General features: G+C 41.5%; 2 protein-coding genes and 1 pseudogene across 2 annotated transcripts; all 3 read right to left on the bottom strand.

Moving 5' to 3' along the window:
• Positions 1 to 1,468: 1,468 nt before the first annotated feature.
• Positions 1,469 to 2,381, bottom strand: LOC149984112 (N-acetylglucosamine transporter UNC93A-like; annotated as a pseudogene).
• Positions 2,382 to 2,460: 79 nt separating this feature from the next.
• On the bottom strand, positions 2,461 to 7,691 carry LOC110520974 (N-acetylglucosamine transporter UNC93A-like). The gene is made up of 8 exons (XM_036975443.2): positions 7,520 to 7,691; positions 7,051 to 7,232; positions 4,059 to 4,288; positions 3,727 to 3,852; positions 3,401 to 3,612; positions 3,186 to 3,321; positions 2,954 to 3,085; positions 2,461 to 2,838 (listed from the first exon to the last, which is right to left on the bottom strand). The coding sequence occupies exons 1-8, from the start codon at positions 7,592 to 7,594 to the stop codon at positions 2,543 to 2,545; spliced, it is 1,389 nt and encodes a 462-aa protein (XP_036831338.1). The 5' UTR covers positions 7,595 to 7,691; the 3' UTR covers positions 2,461 to 2,542.
• A 399-nt stretch (positions 7,692 to 8,090) lies between these two features.
• unc93a (unc-93 homolog A) lies at positions 8,091 to 17,439 on the bottom strand. The gene is made up of 8 exons (XM_021600429.3): positions 17,172 to 17,439; positions 16,867 to 17,048; positions 10,275 to 10,504; positions 9,943 to 10,065; positions 9,636 to 9,847; positions 9,372 to 9,507; positions 9,048 to 9,179; positions 8,091 to 8,962 (listed from the first exon to the last, which is right to left on the bottom strand). The coding sequence occupies exons 1-8, from the start codon at positions 17,259 to 17,261 to the stop codon at positions 8,685 to 8,687; spliced, it is 1,383 nt and encodes a 460-aa protein (XP_021456104.2). The 5' UTR covers positions 17,262 to 17,439; the 3' UTR covers positions 8,091 to 8,684.
• Positions 17,440 to 18,204: the final 765 nt, after the last annotated feature.

The raw sequence follows: 18,204 nt of genomic DNA, 5'->3' as shown, positions 1-18,204 counted from the left end.
TGGAGTTTACAATTACTGCACTAGAGCTTCCCAGTACTGGACAGTCCACAGAGCTGAGCTTCACCTTGAGTTACATTCACTGTAAGGAGAGAGAGACAGGTCACGTGTCTGTGAGACACAATAAGAAAGGATATGAAGCTGAATCTCTGTTACGTTCCCTGGTTTCTGTGTTGTTGTGAGTTTGTATGTATGTGTATGTATTTCAGGAAATGGCTTCCTGGATACCCCCAAGCAGTTGATTGGTCGGCCCCAATCCAGATTGGAACTGACCCTGACCTCTCGTCGGGATACAGCTGTCTGCAATTACAGACTCCTTAAATCCAGCTGTATAAAAGCCAGTGTTCCTTTGCTCAGAAAATGAGCTTCTGGGTATGCCCCACTATTGTTTGTTGCTCAGAGATAGCCTATTGGCATGTTCTGTGTTGGTTGTTGCTCAGAGATAGCCTATTGGCATGGTCTGTGTTGGTTGTTGCTCAGAGATAGCCTATTGGCATGTTCTGTGTTGGTTGCTCAGAGATAGCCTATTGGCATGGTCTGTGTTGGTTGTTGCTCAGAGATAGCCTATTGGCATGTTCTGTGTTGGTGGTTGCTCAGAGATAGCCTATTGGCATGGTCTGTGTTGGTTGTTGCTCAGAGATAGCCTATTGGCATGGTCTGTGTTGGTTGTTGCTCAGAGATCGCCTATTGGCATGGTCTGTGTTGGTTGTTGCTCAGAGATCGCCTATTGGCATGGTCTGTGTTGGTTGTTGCTCAGAGATAGCCTATTGGCATGGTCTGTGTTGGTTGTTGCTCAGAGATCGCCTATTGGCATGGTCTGTGTTGGTTGTTGCTCAGAGATCGCCTATTGGCATGGTCTGTGTTGGTTGTTGCTCAGACAGGTTTTGTTAAGTAATTTGTAGCCGCTGCTTCTGAGGTATGTGTGTGCCAATAGGACACAGTCTTTTTGATTATTGGAATTGTCTACTTATGTTTGTATTATTCTGTTTAATTTGTTCTCAGGGGGGAAGGGGATGGCACCTTGGGAGTGCATAGGCAAGAGGCATACATATACCCATAGTATGTACTCTGTCTTTGCACACTAGGTAAGACCTGGGTGGACCATCCCCCTGTATTTTGGTAAGTGCGCCAGCTGGTGCTAGTTAGGTAAGTTGTGGGTGGGGAAGGTAGAAGGGCCTCTTTAACTGTAACTTTTTTTTCTTTGGTTCCGTCCAAACCCTTTTTCCCAACATTACCGTGTGAAGGAATAAATTCCCTGTTAATGGTAAAATTCTGTCATCCTTACCCACACCTACAGTCACACACTTCTTTCACTCCACGGGGAGTTGAGTGTAACAGGGTGTTGCGTTCCCCCCTCCAAGAGGCGTGCGTAACAATCTCGTTATGGGAAGTTGATCACTTATCTATTTGTCGGACGTTTTTATGGTAAGCCGTATAACATGTATGAACACTGCACAGGTAGTTAAAATGTTTAGATATCTGTGCTTGTATCTTGCCCAAATATAAGGGATGACATCAGATTTCCCCATACAGAAGACAACTGGTACAAGAGGAAAAATATCCCAAAGTAGTGATTGACTACATCCTGACTTTATGTTTTGTCTTCTTCTGCCTACAGGTTGCCTGTAGTGGTGAGATATGTACTGGCTGCAGACCACAGTGGAGATCCTCCCAAACAAATTATCACAGACAGATCAGGCTCGCCCTGAAAGAAAACGGCTCAGTAAGCAGCTGCTCTTTGCAAAACAAAGCTCTTTACAGTCTTTATTAGATTGAATTGACATACTGTATGCCTGGGCTCACTGAGGGCAAGATCATCATACCATTCTGGAAAGAAGCTTCCAACTGTGTAGATCACATAGCTGCAACAATAGTCCATTTGCAGCCCAAGGATCGTATAAGGCTTGGTGTGAGAAACCTAGAGGACAGGATAATGCACGAATAGGCAATGCTGACTGATGCAACTCCCATTCCCTCAGAGTTCAAACTATTCTGAAAAATATAACATCATTTGGAATTTACTAACAACAGAATATCTTTACTTTAAATGCAATCCTATGAACAAAAAAACAACCTATTTAGCTTAGGTTTGTCTCAGTAGTTCCAGATGTACTACTGACTGACCACCTTCAAAGACTCTGACATATGATGTAATTGGTTATGGGATATTTACATGCAGGCTCTAGAGACTTCCAGTTGTTATGAACATCAGCAGTAATCCACAAGAAACACACACATTTTTCATATTTCTTCCCATTTTCCTCAAACGGTGGATCAGTTAATGACAAAAACACTAGGAATCTATGAAATCCTTTATATCCAGACATATTTGCAGACTTTTACAGATTGATCCTTTGGACTGGAACAGACATATACTTAAATATCTGCTCAGTAATAAATCATGGATTTAATGAGTTACCTCAGTACAGTAAGTTCCTTATTAAACTTCATGGATATTATGAATGGGGTTTCACATCATTTTTATTGTAAAAGGAATCTCACACATGCTGATAGCCATAGTGTGGCTAAGTACATTTGACAATGTTTACAACACTTTATCACATTCTGTATCATTATCCTCATTGAGTTCTGTGCTCTTTATCTCCAGTTTCGTATCGCTAGTGTTGTCCTCACTTGGTGTAGGGCTAATGTATTCACCATATTCCACTGAAAAACAAAGTGTCACTGAGAGCAGAAGAACTCCCATAAGGATGTATAGCTTGGTATTCACACAGAGAAAGCGGCTACAAGCAAATGCTATTACATATCCCACAGCCTCCCATAGGCGATAGTTGGCAAATGCTGCCTCTTTCTGGCCATGGAAGAGAACACCATAGAGTGCTGAAAAATATATAAAGAGAATTTAATCAAGCTCAAATAATTAATTGTGCTTTGCTTGTAATGTATTATGTTTCTATGGAAGGATCTGAATGCAAAAATATAGTAGCTAACTCACCATTGGTTTGTGTCTGCCACACAGCGTCTGCCAGGCCCCAGAGGGCAGGAAACACAAAAAACACTGGCAGCTGGTCTGGGTGAGGCCTCCAGAACAACAGACCCAGGATACAGGTAAACTGGGTGGTTGTGGCTGCCAGAGGAAAATTACAGTATTTATATGGCCAGTGATGAGTCTTATAGTATTGATATTGTTCGAGAGCTCTCACTAAAATATATAGCTTGAGTCTTACCCAAAGCGAAAAGAGCTACCCGTCCAGAATATTGTGACAGACGCCCAAACGCGTAGGAAAACAGGGAACTTGTGGCACCAAAGCAAATCATTACATATCCAACAAAATGTAGTCCCAAAGCGCAGGTCACATATTCCTACGAGAAGTCAACAGAATCACTTCAGTACCTTACAGTATCTATAAGGAATATCGGATTGTTATTAGACGTACTGTACCTTGGTGTACTCCCCATTGAGAAAACCCAACTCCAGACCAATGTAGGCAGTGACTGGGATCAAAAACACCTGACGCCTATCGTTTAGCTGTTTAAACGTGGCCAAGAAAGTGCTGCAGAATGGCTCCTTGTTGCTTCTAAACTCCAGTGTCATATCTCGGTCAATGTTATCCAGAAACACAGCCACTAAGAGCATGGCCAGCACACCTACACCTGCAAAAACCAAGACACAACTTCATTAAAACTGCATTATGAAACACTGTATGTTGGCTTGGCTATCGTAAGTTGTTTAGCTGATGTACTGCTGTCATTGGGAAGTAGGCTCACCAACATAGCAGCCCATCAGAGTGTGCACTAATCTCTCCGGTGGTCTGGTGGAGTTGCTTGGGGCCTCGCTGATGTTGCCACAGCTACCCACTCCACAGAACTGTAGATCACTCTCACTGATGTTGACTGGAGAGAAATACAGTAGTAAACACAATGAAACACAATTTGTAGCGAGAAAAGGCACAACTCACTGACACAGACTCATTTACACAGAGTCAATAGTGTAAATGAGTCAATATTGTGAATTACACACAAGATGTAGCTTTGTAGATAAGGTATACCATGCCACGTTTTGCCTCTTTACAGTGGAAATCCATTATTGTCACACTGACCTGAGGTTGAGTCTTGCCCGAAGACAATGGAGGACATTAGATTTCCCCAGACTGCTGAAGACTGGTACAACAGAAACAAGATCCCGAAGTACTGGTTTATCACATCTTGGTTCTTCTTTTTGTCCTTCTCTGCTTGTTTTCTACCATTTATGGTAAGATAGGTGCTTGTAGCTGACCATAAAGGAGATTCCCCAAATCCAAGGATTATTGAAGTAGGGAGCAGGGTTTCCCTAAGAGAGACAAGGCAGCGCAGTATAATACAGTACAGTGAGCAATCAGTAGACTAGATAGAAGGGTTGTGTGTCCTATTGGGGTGCATGGGAATTTCAGTTTAGGGTCACGCAATGGACACTAAGGCATTTCAGATTAACCTTTACATGATTTACTATGTTAGTGATATTTATTTGTAAGTACAGTACCAGTTAAAAGTTTGGACACACCTACTCATTCAAGGGTTTTTCTTTATTTTTACTATTTTCTACATTGTAGAATAATAGTGAATACATCAAAACTATGAAATAACACACATGGATCATGTAGTAACCAAAAAAGTGATAAACAAATCAAAATGTATTTTAGATTCTTCAAAGTATCCACCCTTTGCCTTGATGACAGTTTTGCACACTGTTGGCATTCTCTCAACCAGCTTCATGAGGTAGTCACCTGGAATGCATTTCAATTAACAAGTGTGCCTTGTTAATTTGTGAAATTTCTTTCCTTAATGCGTTTGAGTCAATCAGTTGTGTTGTAACAAGGTAGGGGTGGTATACAGAAGATAGCCCTATTTGGTAAAAGACCAAGTCCATATTATGGCAAAAACAGCTCAAATAAGCAAAGAGAAACAACAGTTCATCATTACTTTAGGACATGAAGGCCAGTCAATCCAGAAAATGTTAAGAAGTTTGAAAGTTTCTTCAAGTGCAGATGCAAAAACCATCCAGCGCTATGATGAAACTGGCTCTCATGAGGACCTCCACAGGAAAGGAAGACCCAGAGTTACCGCTGCTGCAGAGGATAAGTTCAATAGAGTTACCAGCCTCAGAAATTGCAGCCCAAATAAAGGCTTCACAGAGTTCAAGTAACAGACACATCTCAATAACAACTGTTCAGAGGAGACTGTGAATCAGGCTTTTATGGTCGAATTGCTGCAAAGAAACCACTACTAAAGGACCCCAATAATAAGAGACTTGCTTGGGCCAAGAAACAAAAGCAATGGACATTAGACTGGTGGAAATCTGTTGTTTGGTCTGATGAGTCCAAATTTGAGATTTTTGGTTCCAACCGGCGTGTCTTTGTGAGGCACAGTAGGTGAACGGATGATCTCTGCATGTGTGATTCCCACCTTGAAGCATGGAGGATAAGGTGTAATGGTGTGGGGGTGCTCTCCTGGTGACACTGTCTGTGATTTATTTAGAATTCAAGGCACACTGAACCAGCATGGCTACCACAGCATTCTGCAGCGATATACCATCCCATCTGGTTTGCGCTTAGTGGGACTATCATTTGTTTTTCAACAGGACAATGACCCAACACACCTCCAGGCTGTGTAAGCGCTATTTGACCAAGAAGGAGAGTGATGGAGTGCTGCATCAGATGACTGGCCTCCACAATCACCTGACCTCAACCCAATTGAGATGGTTTGGGATGAGTTGGACCGCAAAGTGAAGGAAAAGCACCCAACAAGTGCTCAGCATAGGTGGCAACTCCTTCAAGACTGTTGGAAAAGCATTCCAGATGAAGCTGGTTGAGAGAATGCCAAGAGTGTGCAAAGCTGTCAACCACGCAAAGGGTGGCTACTTTGAAGAATCTCAAATATATTTTGATTTGTTTAACACTTTTTGCTTACTACATGATTCCAAATGTGTTTTATATTTTTCATGTATTCACTTTTATTCTACAATGTAGAAAATAGTAAAAAATAAAGAAAAGCCTTTGAATGAGTAGGTGTTCTAAAACTTCTGACAATGTACTATATGTTTTATCTGTCACGGCCGTCGAATGAAGTAGACCAAAGCGCAGCATGGTGAGCGTACATATTCCTTTTTATTAGGATGACGCCGACAAAAACAATAAACAATACAAAAACAACCGTGAAACTTAAGGGCTAAGTGCCACAATCAAAGTTAACTTCCCACACAGAAAGGAGGGAAAAGGGCCTCCCGGGTGGTACAGTGGTCTAAGGCACTGCATCGCAGTGCTTGCATCGCAGTGCTAGCATCACAGTCTCTGGTGGCACCGCTAGCACTGCGATGCAGTGCCTTAGACCACTGTGCCGCCAGAGACTCTGGGTTCGCGCCCAGGCTCTGTCGCAGTCGGCCGCGACTGGGAGGTCCGTGGGACGACATACAATTGGCATAGCGTCGTCCGGGTTAGGGAGGGCTTGGCCGGTAGGGATACCCTTGCCTCATCGCGCACTGGCAACTTCTGTGGCGGGCCAGCAAGCTAGCGACTCCTGTGGCGGGCCAGCACTTCCGGGTTGGATGCGCTCTGTGTTAAGAAGCAGTGCGGCTTGGTTGGGTTGTGTTTCGGAGGACGCGTGGCTTTCGACCTTCATCTCTCCCTAGCCCGTACGGGAGTTGTAGCGATGAGACAAGATAGTGACTACTAACAATTGGGGAGAAAAGGGGGTAAAATTCAAAAAATAAATAAATATAAAAATGTAAAAACATTTTTAAAATGGTTCGGGTTGGTTCGGGTATGGTTCTCAATCAGGGACAGCACACCCTGACCAAACCAAATAGAGGGTTAGGGCGTGACATTGTCAGTAACCATTTCTCTGTTCAATAAATCTCAGCACTGTCTTTCTAAAGAGCTAAGTTGTGTTGTTGTGTTGTCATGTAACTCTAGTAACATATCTTATCAGTTTTTATTATAAGCCGAGAGCCTATAATTTTGTAACAAGCTAGGAATGTGTAGGTGTGGACATTTTGTCACAAAGCAAAGCCACATCATACATAACATAGTATTATATATCTTTCAGTAATAGCTTTACCATCCTGGATAGAAGTTGCCAACTGTGTACACAACATTGCATCCCATCGCAGCAACAATGGTCCACTTGCAGCCCAGGTATTTTATAACCAAGGGGGCAACAAACATGGAAGACAGAATGATGGAGGCAAACTGCACACTTGCTGAGGCCACACCTACTCCTTCTTCAGTGTTCAAACTGCTCTGTAACGTAGTAGTAAAAGACGAGGAACAAAGTCTATTCAGACAGCTCTTATGAACAACAGTCCTGGAAACCCCAGTAATAGTTATGACATTGACTGGGATAGACCTATTTGTTTAAACGTGTAAAGCATTACGATGCATTTGAAGACCTTGTCTACATAAGTGAATGTCATAAGCAAGAATAAATTAGAGATTCCAACCATTACTAATAAAATAACAGAAGTTGCTCAAATAATGATCTGGTTTAGCGTATATGCATGCCTCAGTGTAATTCTACCAATACTTACCTGTAGATTCAGAAGGCTTCCAGTCGCAGTAAACAACAGCAAGAATCCAAAGGACACAACCAGGACATTTTTCATACTTCGGCCCACTTTCTCCGTGGTTATGCTTGTCGATATTCAACAGTGGTTGTGAGTCAGGGGGCAATACAGCAGTTCATGGTGTGCAATCTAATATAAGCTCAGAGTAGCTACACTTTGGCCCCGAAGGACGTCAATTAGTCATTTATGAACTTAATTCTTCTGTAATGCGCAACTAATTGAATCGTGTAGTTGATGCAATGTTTTAATTGGGTGGTTTTGTAAAAGCACTTTTAAATCAGCTCTATGCCCTAATAAAGCAATGTGGTAAGTCAGGCATACGATTAAAATGAGTGCCTTGTCACAGTTTGATGTTCCAAGTGGGGCTTTTCATTGGAGTTGTATTACAGAAATACCCCTACAATGAATACAGTAATAAATACAGGAGCATGTATCACTGTAAAAATAGCAGTAGTGAGAGATTCGAGAAGTAATTGTACATTCATTCCCTTTTTCTATTTCCAGACACCATCATAAGCAAAGCACACCATAAGTCTTTCACTGAAAGGTGTTGTTTTTATTCAACATTTGCTTGTGGTTGAAGAAGCACAGAGCCACCCTGAGTAGCCTCATCGTAAGCCAAAAACAATTATGTAAGGGGAAGTGTCATTATTAGTGATGACCCTGCTGTGCTTTACCACTCGTATTGTTGGCACAAAGACTTGGGACTACAGAACAAATTCGTTATTAAATAGTTTTAACTCCATGGTAGATTAAAGTTTGTTATCTGCTTTATTAGTGACTCAGTACTGTATTCCACTCTCAGTTACAGTTTAGCATAGCACAATGTATTTGAATTCAACATAGCAGCCATGACATAAAAATAACATTAAAATGTTGACGTTTAAATCTGAATTGTACAGGAATTCTGCATAAAAAGTGCAACCAGAGAAAATGAATACACATAATTCAGGGTCAAGATGGTGTGAGAATAATACATTTTATAGAGATCCACAAAACCTCTAATTTTGTCACACTATAAAAGTCTCCCATTGGGGTTGGCAATGACAGTGGCAGAATGGTGATCTCCAGATCTCTCTCACTGGGTGTCATTCCCTCACATACTGTACATAACAAATCCACGTCTTGTCTACAAGCTGGTCTGATTGAGGATGTGATTTTCCTTTGAGAAGTCTGTGTCGTATACTCCCTCCTCCACTGGAAGAGTAGGATTCTTGCGTTCTTGGTACTCCACCCACAAATAGGTTACCATGGAGAGGATCAGAACTCCCAGGAGGATGTAGAGCTTGATGTCCAAACAGATGAAGGTACTGTAGGCGAAGGCTATAACGAATCCCAGTGATTCCCACATACGGTAGTTAGCGAATGCTGCCTCTTTTTGTCTGGGGAAGAGAACCCCGTACAGTGCTGCAAACAAGAACAAAACCCTTGTTACCTCAGTTGTGGACAAATTGTACCTAACATGTAATACATAAATGATAGCTCAACTCACAGTTGGTTTGTGTCTGCCACACAGCATCTGCCAGGCCCCAGAGGGCAGGAAACACAAAGAACACTGGCAGCTGGTCTGGGTGAGGCTTCCAGAACAACAGAGCCAGGATACAGGAAAAGTTGGTCACCGCAGCTGTAAGAGAGGTGAGTAGTGAGTGAATCTGACTTTACATATGTGTTCTGCGGATGTAGGATCGAAATTAGAATCCACATGTCCTGTTGCTGCAGGATTATGTTCCTGCTGTAGCAAACTGGCAGACAAATTAAGATCCACATCTGTGTACCAATGAAAATGTTAATGTCTTTATTGGAAAGCTCTTCTTACCCAAGCAAAACAGTGGGGCTCTTCCAGTGTATTCTGCCAACCTCCCAAACATAAAGGAACATAACGAATTTGCGGCTCCAAAACATATCATCGCATATCCAACAAAATGGATTCCTAATGCACAGGTCACATAGTTCTGCAATGGAAACACACAAAAGGAAGGTCACATGCATTACTCTTAGCCACTCTTACGTTGATTAAGAATTCTTCCATGTTGGATTCCTAGCGGCAGAGTATGAACCATATGTCTTGTCGTCACCTCACCTTTGTGTATTCACCAGAGAGGAAACTCTGTTCAAAGCCACTGTACATGGTCAAAGGGATGAGAATGACGAGTCTCTTGTCCTTCAGGAGTGTAAACGTGGCCAGGAAGGTGCTCCAGAATGGTTCCCTCTTTTCCCTGAACTCCCGGGCCTGATCTCTGTCTATGTTATCCAGAAATACTGCCACTATGATCATGGCCAGCACACCCACCCCTGAAACACAACAGTTACACACACTGAACATAGTCACAGCAGAAAATTTCACTAGCATCAACCTACAACACTGAGAAACAATAATACGTTCTTACCAATATAGCAGCCGACTAGCGTCCAAACCAATTGTTGTGCTGGTTTTTTGGTCGTGGAGTTTGAATTGATATCAGCACACACACCTGCACCACAATATTGTAGATCTTCCATGGTGATGTTAGCTAGGAGGACATAAAGATATTATGACAGATGGTACCATAGAGGATGGTCGGTCGGTCGGGCAAGAACAAGTGTCATAAATGTAGACTACACATGATTGACTTTAGCCTACAGTTAGCCTTTAACTTATAAATGTTACTTCTTTCACAAACAAGTTGCATTTGTTCTGTGTGTGCATGTAAGTGTGTGTATGTGTGCACTTCCTTCTTACCTCCATTTGTATCTGAACCGAATATCAACGACGACATGAGGTTTCCCCATACAGCCGAAGACTGGAATATCAGGAAGAATATGCCAAAGTACTTATTGATAACATCCGCTGCCGCCTTGTTTTCGTTAGGGGCCTGCAGGTTGCCGCTGATGGTGAGAAGGGTACACTTGGCAGACCAGAGTGGAGACCCTCCCATACCCAGGATCACAGAGGTGGGGATCAGAGTATACCTGGACGAGGACAGATTGATATGGTTAGCATCAGACTGTTTGTAAGCTTAAGTCTCTACTGACAGGCCAGGCCAGGAAGCATAGCAGACCAGGGTAGGATTCATACAATGTGTGTAAACAACTTTGTCAATGGACACCACTCTCATATGATTTGTTTTATGAACTCGCATTAGAGTAATAATCCCAACCCTACTTGGTAATAACAAGTTAATACACAGTCACATTCACCCTCACTCACACACTCATTACTGACGCCACACACTTATACCCACATGCACACACACCCTCACTCCTATGCTGCTTCTAAAATCAATATATTACGACCATTATGCTGCTGTTCATTGATTATTCATTGTCATTACTCATTACCATTAGTATATATCTATTTATCTTACTACTGGTCACTATTACTCCCGTTTACATGTATATATTACCATTAGTATACTACCATAAGTATATAAATACTGAACAAAAATATAAACGCAACATGTAAAGTGTTAGTCCTATGTTTAATGAGTTGAAATAAAAGATTCCATGTGAAATTCATAGATTAGGGCCTAATTTATTTATTTCAATTGACTGATTTGCTTATATGAACTGTAACTCAGTAAAAATCATTGGAAATGTTGCTTTTAAGTTTTTGCTCAGTACTAAGAGAAAATTATAAAACAGCTTCTATCTTAAGGCCATCAGACTGTTAAATAGCTATCACTAACCGGCCTCCACCCATTACCCTGCCCATAACATAGTCAATGTCACTAGCCAGCTACCACCCAGTTACTCATCCCTGCATCTTAGAGGCTGCTGCCCTATGTACATGCAGTTGAAGTTGGAAGTTTACATACACTTAGGTTGGAGTCATTAAAACTAGTTTTTAAACCACTCCACAAATTTCTTGTTAGCAAACTATAGTTCTGGCAAGTCGGTTAGGACATGACACAAGTAATTTTTCCAACAATTGTTTACAGACAGATTATTTCACATATAATTCACTCTATCACAATTCCAGTGGGTCAGCAGTTTACATACACTAAGTTGACTGTGACTTTAAACCGCTTGGAAAATTCCAGAAAATTATGTCATGGCTTTAGAAGCTTCTGATAGGCTAATTGACATAATTTGAGTCAATTGGAGGTGTACCTATGGATGTATTTCAAGGCCTACCTTCAAACTCAGTGCCTCTTTGCTTGACATCATGGGAAAATCAAAAGAAATCAGCCAAGAAAATTGTAGACCTCCACAAGTCTGGTTCATCCTTGGGAGCAATTTCCAAATGCCTGAAGGTACCACGTTCATCTGTACAAATAATAGTACACAGGAATGAACACCATGGGACTACGCAGCCGGCATACCTCTCAGGAGGGAGACGCGTTCTGTCTCCTAGAGATGAATGTACTTTGGTGTAAAAAGTGCAAATCAATCCCAGAACAACAGCAAAGGACCTTGTGAAGATGCTGGAGGAAACAAAGTATCTGGATGCTGGAGGGTACAAAGTATCTATATCCACAGTAAAACGAGGCCTAAATCGACATAACCTGAAAGACCGCTCAGCAAGGAAGAAGCCACTGCCCCAAAACCGCCATAAAAAAGCCAGACTACGTTCTGCAACTGCACATGGGGACAAAGATCGTACTTTTGGAGAAATGTCCTCTGGTCTGATGAAAATAGTTATGTTTGGCCATAATGACCATCGTTATGTTTGGAGGAAAAAGGGGGAGGCTTGCAAGCCGAAGAACACCATCCCAACCATGAAGCACGGGGGTGGCAGCATCATGTTGTGGGGGTGCTTTGCTGCAGGAGGGACTGGTGCACTTCACAAAATAGATGGCATCATGAGGCTGGAAAATTATGTGGATGGAAAATTATGTGGATATACAGTGCCTTGCGAAAGTATTCGGCCCCCTTGAACTTTGCGACCTTTTGCCACATTTCAGGCTTCAAACATAAAGATATAAAGCTGTATTTTTTTGTGAAGAATCAACAACAAGTGGGACACAATCATGAAGTGGAACGACATTTATTGGATATTTCAAACTTTTTTAACAAATCAAAAACTGAAAAATTGGGCGTGCAAAATTATTCAGCCCCCTTAAGTTAATACTTTGTAGCGCCACCTTTTGCTGCGATTACAGCTCTAAGTCGCTTGGGGTATGTCTCTATCAGTTTTGCACATCGAGAGACTAACATTTTTTTCCATTCCTCCTTGCAAAACAGCTCGAGCTCAGTGAGGTTGGATGGAAAGCATTTGTGAACAGCAGTTTTCAGTTCTTTCCACAGATTCTCGATTGGATTCAGGTCTGGACTTTGACTTGGCCATTCTAACACCTGGATATGTTTATTTTTGAACCATTCCATTGTAGATTTTGCTTTATGTTTTGGATCATTGTCTTGTTGGAAGACAAATCTCCGTCCCAGTCTCAGGTCTTTTGCAGACTCCATCAGGTTTTCTTCCAGAATGGTCCTGTATTTGTCTCCATCCATCTTCCCATCAATTTTAACCATCTTCCCTGTCCCTGCTGAAGAAAAGCAGGCCCAAACCATGATGCTGCCACCACCATGTTTGACAGTGGGGATGGTGTGTTCAGCTGTGTTGCTTTTACGCCAAACATAACGTTTTGCATTGTTGCCAAAAAGTTCAATTTTGGTTTCATCTGACCAGAGCACCTTCTTCCACATGTTTGGTGTGTCTCCCAGGTGGCTTGTGGCAAACTTTAAACGACACTTTTTATGGATATCTTTAAGAAATGGCTTTCTTCTTGCCACTCTTCCATAAAGGCCAGATTTGTGCAATATACGACTGATTGTTGTCCTATGGACAGAGTCTCCCACCTCAGCTGTAGATCTCTGCAGTTCATCCAGAGTGATCATGGGCCTCTTGGCTGCATCTCTGATCAGTCTTCTCCTTGTATGAGCTGAAAGTTTAGAGGGACGGCCAGGTCTTGGTAGATTTGCAGTGGTCTGATACTCCTTCCATTTCAATATTATCGCTTGCACAGTGCTCCTTGGGATGTTTAAAGCTTGGGAAATCTTTTTGTATCCAAGTCCGGCTTTAAACTTCTTCACAACAGTATCTCGGACCTGCCTGGTGTGTTCCTTGTTCTTCATGATGCTCTCTCCGCTTTTAACGGACCTCTGAGACTATCACAGTGCAGGTGCATTTATACGGAGACTTGATTACACACAGGTGGATTGTATTTATCATCATTAGTCATTTAGGTCAACATTGGATCATTCAGAGATCCTCACTGAACTTCTGGAGAGAGTTTGCTGCACTGAAAGTAAAGGGGCTGAATAATTTTGCACGCCCAATTTTTCAGTTTTTGATTTGTTAAAAAAGTTTGAAATATCCAATAAATGTCGTTCCACTTCATCATTGTGTCCCACTTGTTGTTGATTCTTCACAAAAAAATACAGTTTTATATCTTTATGTTTGAAGCCTGAAATGTGGCAAAAGGTCGCAAAGTTCAAGGGGGCCGAATACTTTCGCAAGGCACTGTATATATTGAACTAACATCTCAAGACATCAGTCAGGAAGTTAAAGCTTGGTCGCAAATGGGTCTTCCAAATGGACAATGACCCCAAGCATACTTCCAAAGTTATAGCTTAAGAACAACAAAGTCAAGGTATTGGAGTGGCCATCCCAAAGCCCTGACCTCAATCCCATAGAACATTTGTGGGCAGAACTGAAAAACCGTGTGCGAGCTAGGAGGCCTACAAACCTGACTCGGTTACACCAGCTCTGTCAGGAGGAATGGGCCAAAATTCACCCAATTTATTGTGGGAAGCTTGTGGAAGGCTGAAAAAAAAAAGCTGAAATAAATCATTCTCTCTACTATTATTCTGACATTTCACATTCTTGAAATATAGTGGTGATCCTAACTGACCTAAAACAGGGAATTTTTATGAGGATTAAATGTCAGGAATTGTGAAACTGTATTTGGCTATAGTGTATGTAAACGTCCGACTTCAACTGTAGACATGGAACACTGGTCACTTTAATAATGTTTACATACTGTTCCACTTCATATGTATATACTGTATTCTAGTCAAGGCTCATCCTATTTAACTATTGCTGTACATATACTATTATATCCACCTATTCTTCAGTTATACTACATATTCTATCCACATACTGTCAATGTCTATACAAACCATCACGTATATATGTATATATATTGTATATACATATACAGTATATCACAAAGGTGAGTACACCCCTCACATTTTTGTAAATATTTTGGGCCCAATTTGGCCATTTTCACTTAGTCACTTTTGTTGCCTGCGGTTTAGACATTAATGGCTGTGTGTTGAGTTATTTTGAGGGGACAGCAAATTTACACTGTTATACAAGCTGTACACTCACTACTTTACATTGTAGCAACGTGTCAATTCTTCAGTGTTGTCACATGAAAAGATATACTCAAATATGGGTGTACTCACTTGATACACTTGATACTCCGAACTAGTACTAATATTTCCATATTTCTTCATTCCATTCTTTTACTTTTAGATATGTGTGTGTTGTCTATTGTTAGATATTACTGCACTGTTGGAGCTAGGAACACAATAATTTCACTACACCCACAATAACATCTGCTAAGCATGTGTATGCGACCAATAACACTTGATTTGATATTCCTGCTACCAGTCACTTTCCTAATATTGAGTTACACCCCCTTTTGCCCTCAGAAAAGCCTCAAATCGTCAGGGCATGGACTCTACAAGGTATTGAAAGCGTTCCACAGGGATGCCTGCCCATGATGACTCCAATGCTTCCCACAGTTGTGTCAAGTTGGCTGGATGTCCTTTGGGTGGTGGACCATTCTTGATATACACAGGAAACTGTTGAGCATGAAAAACTCAGCAACGTTGCAGTTCTTGACACACTCAAACCGGTGCAACTGTCACCTACTACCCTACCCCGTTCAAAGGTACTAAAATCTTTTGTCTTGCCCATTCACCCTCTGAATGGCACACATACACAATCTTTGTCTCAATTGTCTCACGGCTGGTTAAATAAGGATTTTTAAGTCTCCTCTCCTTCATCTACACCAGGTATTCCCAAACTGTGGTACAGGGTAACATCCAATCACATTAACCGTTACTCTCTTGCGGGAATTCCACTAACGGTCCACAGGTAGCCAAATGTAGCTGCTGCTCATGTTGGTATCTGTACTGATGGTGCAAAAGCCATGACAGGGAGACATAGTGGAATGGTAATGCCCGTGCAAGCAGTTGCTCCCGACGCCACTTGGGTACACTGCCACTTGGGTACACTGCCACTTGGGTACACTGCCACTTGGGTACACTGCCACTTGGGTACACTGCCACTTGGGTACACTGCCAGATTTCTGGATTGGGCTGCGCTCAAAGTATCCTGCCTTGGCAAATCACGCTGTTAAGACACTGTTACTCTTTGCAACCACGTACCTATGTGAGAGTGGATTCTTGGCGCTCACTAGCATGAAAACTACATACAGGCGTGTGTGTGGAGAATTCTTTTAAGACTGAGACTCTCCAATACAACCCAACATTGCAGAGTTATGTGCAAGCACACCCTTCTCATTAACCTGTGGGGAGTTATTCACAATTTTCGATGAACAAATAAGGTTTTATATGTAAGATGGTTAAATAAAGAGTAAAATTATTGATTATTATTATATTATTATTTGTGCCTTGGTCCTATAAGAGCTCTTTGTCACTTCCCAGGAGCCGAGTTGTGACGACAACCTCACACTCATTCTTATGTTTAATAAATGTATTGTATAGTGTGTGTGTGGCAGGCTTACAATGATAGCAAAAAACAACATTTGAGAGTGCGCTGACCCTGGTGCTAGAAGTGGTACGCAGCTGGAGGTTGAATGTTTAAAGGGGTATGGGACTATAGTAAGATTGGGAACCACTGATCGACACTGATTGAAGTGGATTTAACAAGTGACATCAATAAGGAATAGCTTTCACCTGGATTTACCTGGTAAGTCCTAATGTTTTGTACACTCAGTGGACATGGTGGTCACTTTTTCTGTATAAACGTACCCCTGCATATTGAATAAGGTACTGACTGGCACAGTACTTGCATTCTCGTTCTTCTTCAAATTATATTATACTTCTTGTGTGTTTTTAATTTTATTTTCTATTATCTCTATTATTATTATTATAAGCGTATTGTTGGGAAAGAGCTCTCAAGTAAGAATTTCACTATACTGTTTTACACCTGCTGTACCCTGTGCATGAGGCTAATACACTTTTAAACGTGAAACCAACTTTACTCATTGGGGTACTAGGGAGGTACATGCTTCAATCATGAAGAAGAAAGCTGTAACAGTAAAAGTCTGAAGAGGATTTAGACAGTTTTGCGTTACCATCCTGGATAGAGGTTTCCAATTGAATAGGTCACATAGCAGCCCATTCCGGCAACAATAGTCCATTTGCAGCCTAGGTTTTTGATGAGAATGGGTGGCAGGAACATGGAGGACAGGATGATGGAGGCATAGATAACACTGAGAGATGTCACCCCCATCCCGTCCTCTGCATTCAGACTGCTCTGTAACACAGGAAAGAGATAGTACCATCAATTTTCCAGAGCCAGAAATTCAAGTGTTGAATTTCATTGAAGCAATTCGATAGGACCAATCATCCAAGATCTATAGTATGTTGAGTTTCCTACCTGTAAACTCTGAAGTCCTCCGTATGCTGTGAACAGAGATAAAAATCCAATGGATACAACCAGAACATTTTTCATATTTCGGTCTATCATGTCTGAAACTTGGAAAACCTTAAGGTTTAGTCTCTAAGTATACTCCAGATTACTGCTTCACCAGATGGTTGTCAGGGATTGTCAAGGCAAGGTGTCATGCTAACCACTGTGGCTGATATAGTTAAGCCGGCTGAGTAAAGGACAAAGTTCATCCCAGTCTATAAAATGTTCGATATGTGGAGTGCTTTGATGACGAGCTCTTATCAATAGGAATTCTTATCAATCATTAAAGGACAATATGGGACGTTTCCTTAGCTCCTCTCTATTTTCACTATTTCCTACACCACTTTATCAGTATCAGTAGTTTAGACCTGTTGGATCAGATATGGCAGACATGAGTAAAGCTAATGACCACTGACTCTTTGTCCTAGCATATTAGCAACTGTGTTTTATTGGTAACAGGTTTGGGGTCAGTTGAAAATTGAACTTCAATGTTTCAATTTAAATCCCAATGTTTGTGATTGAGCCCAACTCCTGGATTTAGGGAGCCCATTATATCTTAATTATTAATTTGTCAACATGTTTTGTTTACTTTGTTCTGTTTCACTCTCAAGCACCCAGTTTAGTTCAGCTGTGTGTGAGGAATGCATTCCACTCAGAAGAGATACCAGGGTGCAAAGGTTTACTGCCTGTTATGAGAAAGGCTTTTTATGGTAAATGACACAGACATTGAATCCTCTTCCTTATAGTTTTTATAACACTATAGCACGGAATCAAAAGTGTTCTACCTGGAACCAAAAAGAGTTCTTCAAAGGGTTCTCCTATGGGGACAGTTATCCTATGGGATAACCCTTTTAGGTTCTAGATAGCACGTTTTTTTTCTAAGAGTGTAGATTCAGCTGCGGGACGATTATTTCTTGAGCTGATGGGTGGCCAGGACATAATTACAAATCATTTGTAGACAGGAAATTGACAGCAAGAAGCCCAAACAGATATAATATTT

This window comes from Oncorhynchus mykiss, chromosome 4 (assembly GCF_057628025.1).
Source record: "Oncorhynchus mykiss isolate SJ-2025 chromosome 4, ASM5762802v1, whole genome shotgun sequence".
NCBI classification, from domain to species: domain Eukaryota; kingdom Metazoa; phylum Chordata; class Actinopteri; order Salmoniformes; family Salmonidae; genus Oncorhynchus; species Oncorhynchus mykiss.
This window is presented reverse-complemented; position numbering and strand designations above follow the sequence as displayed.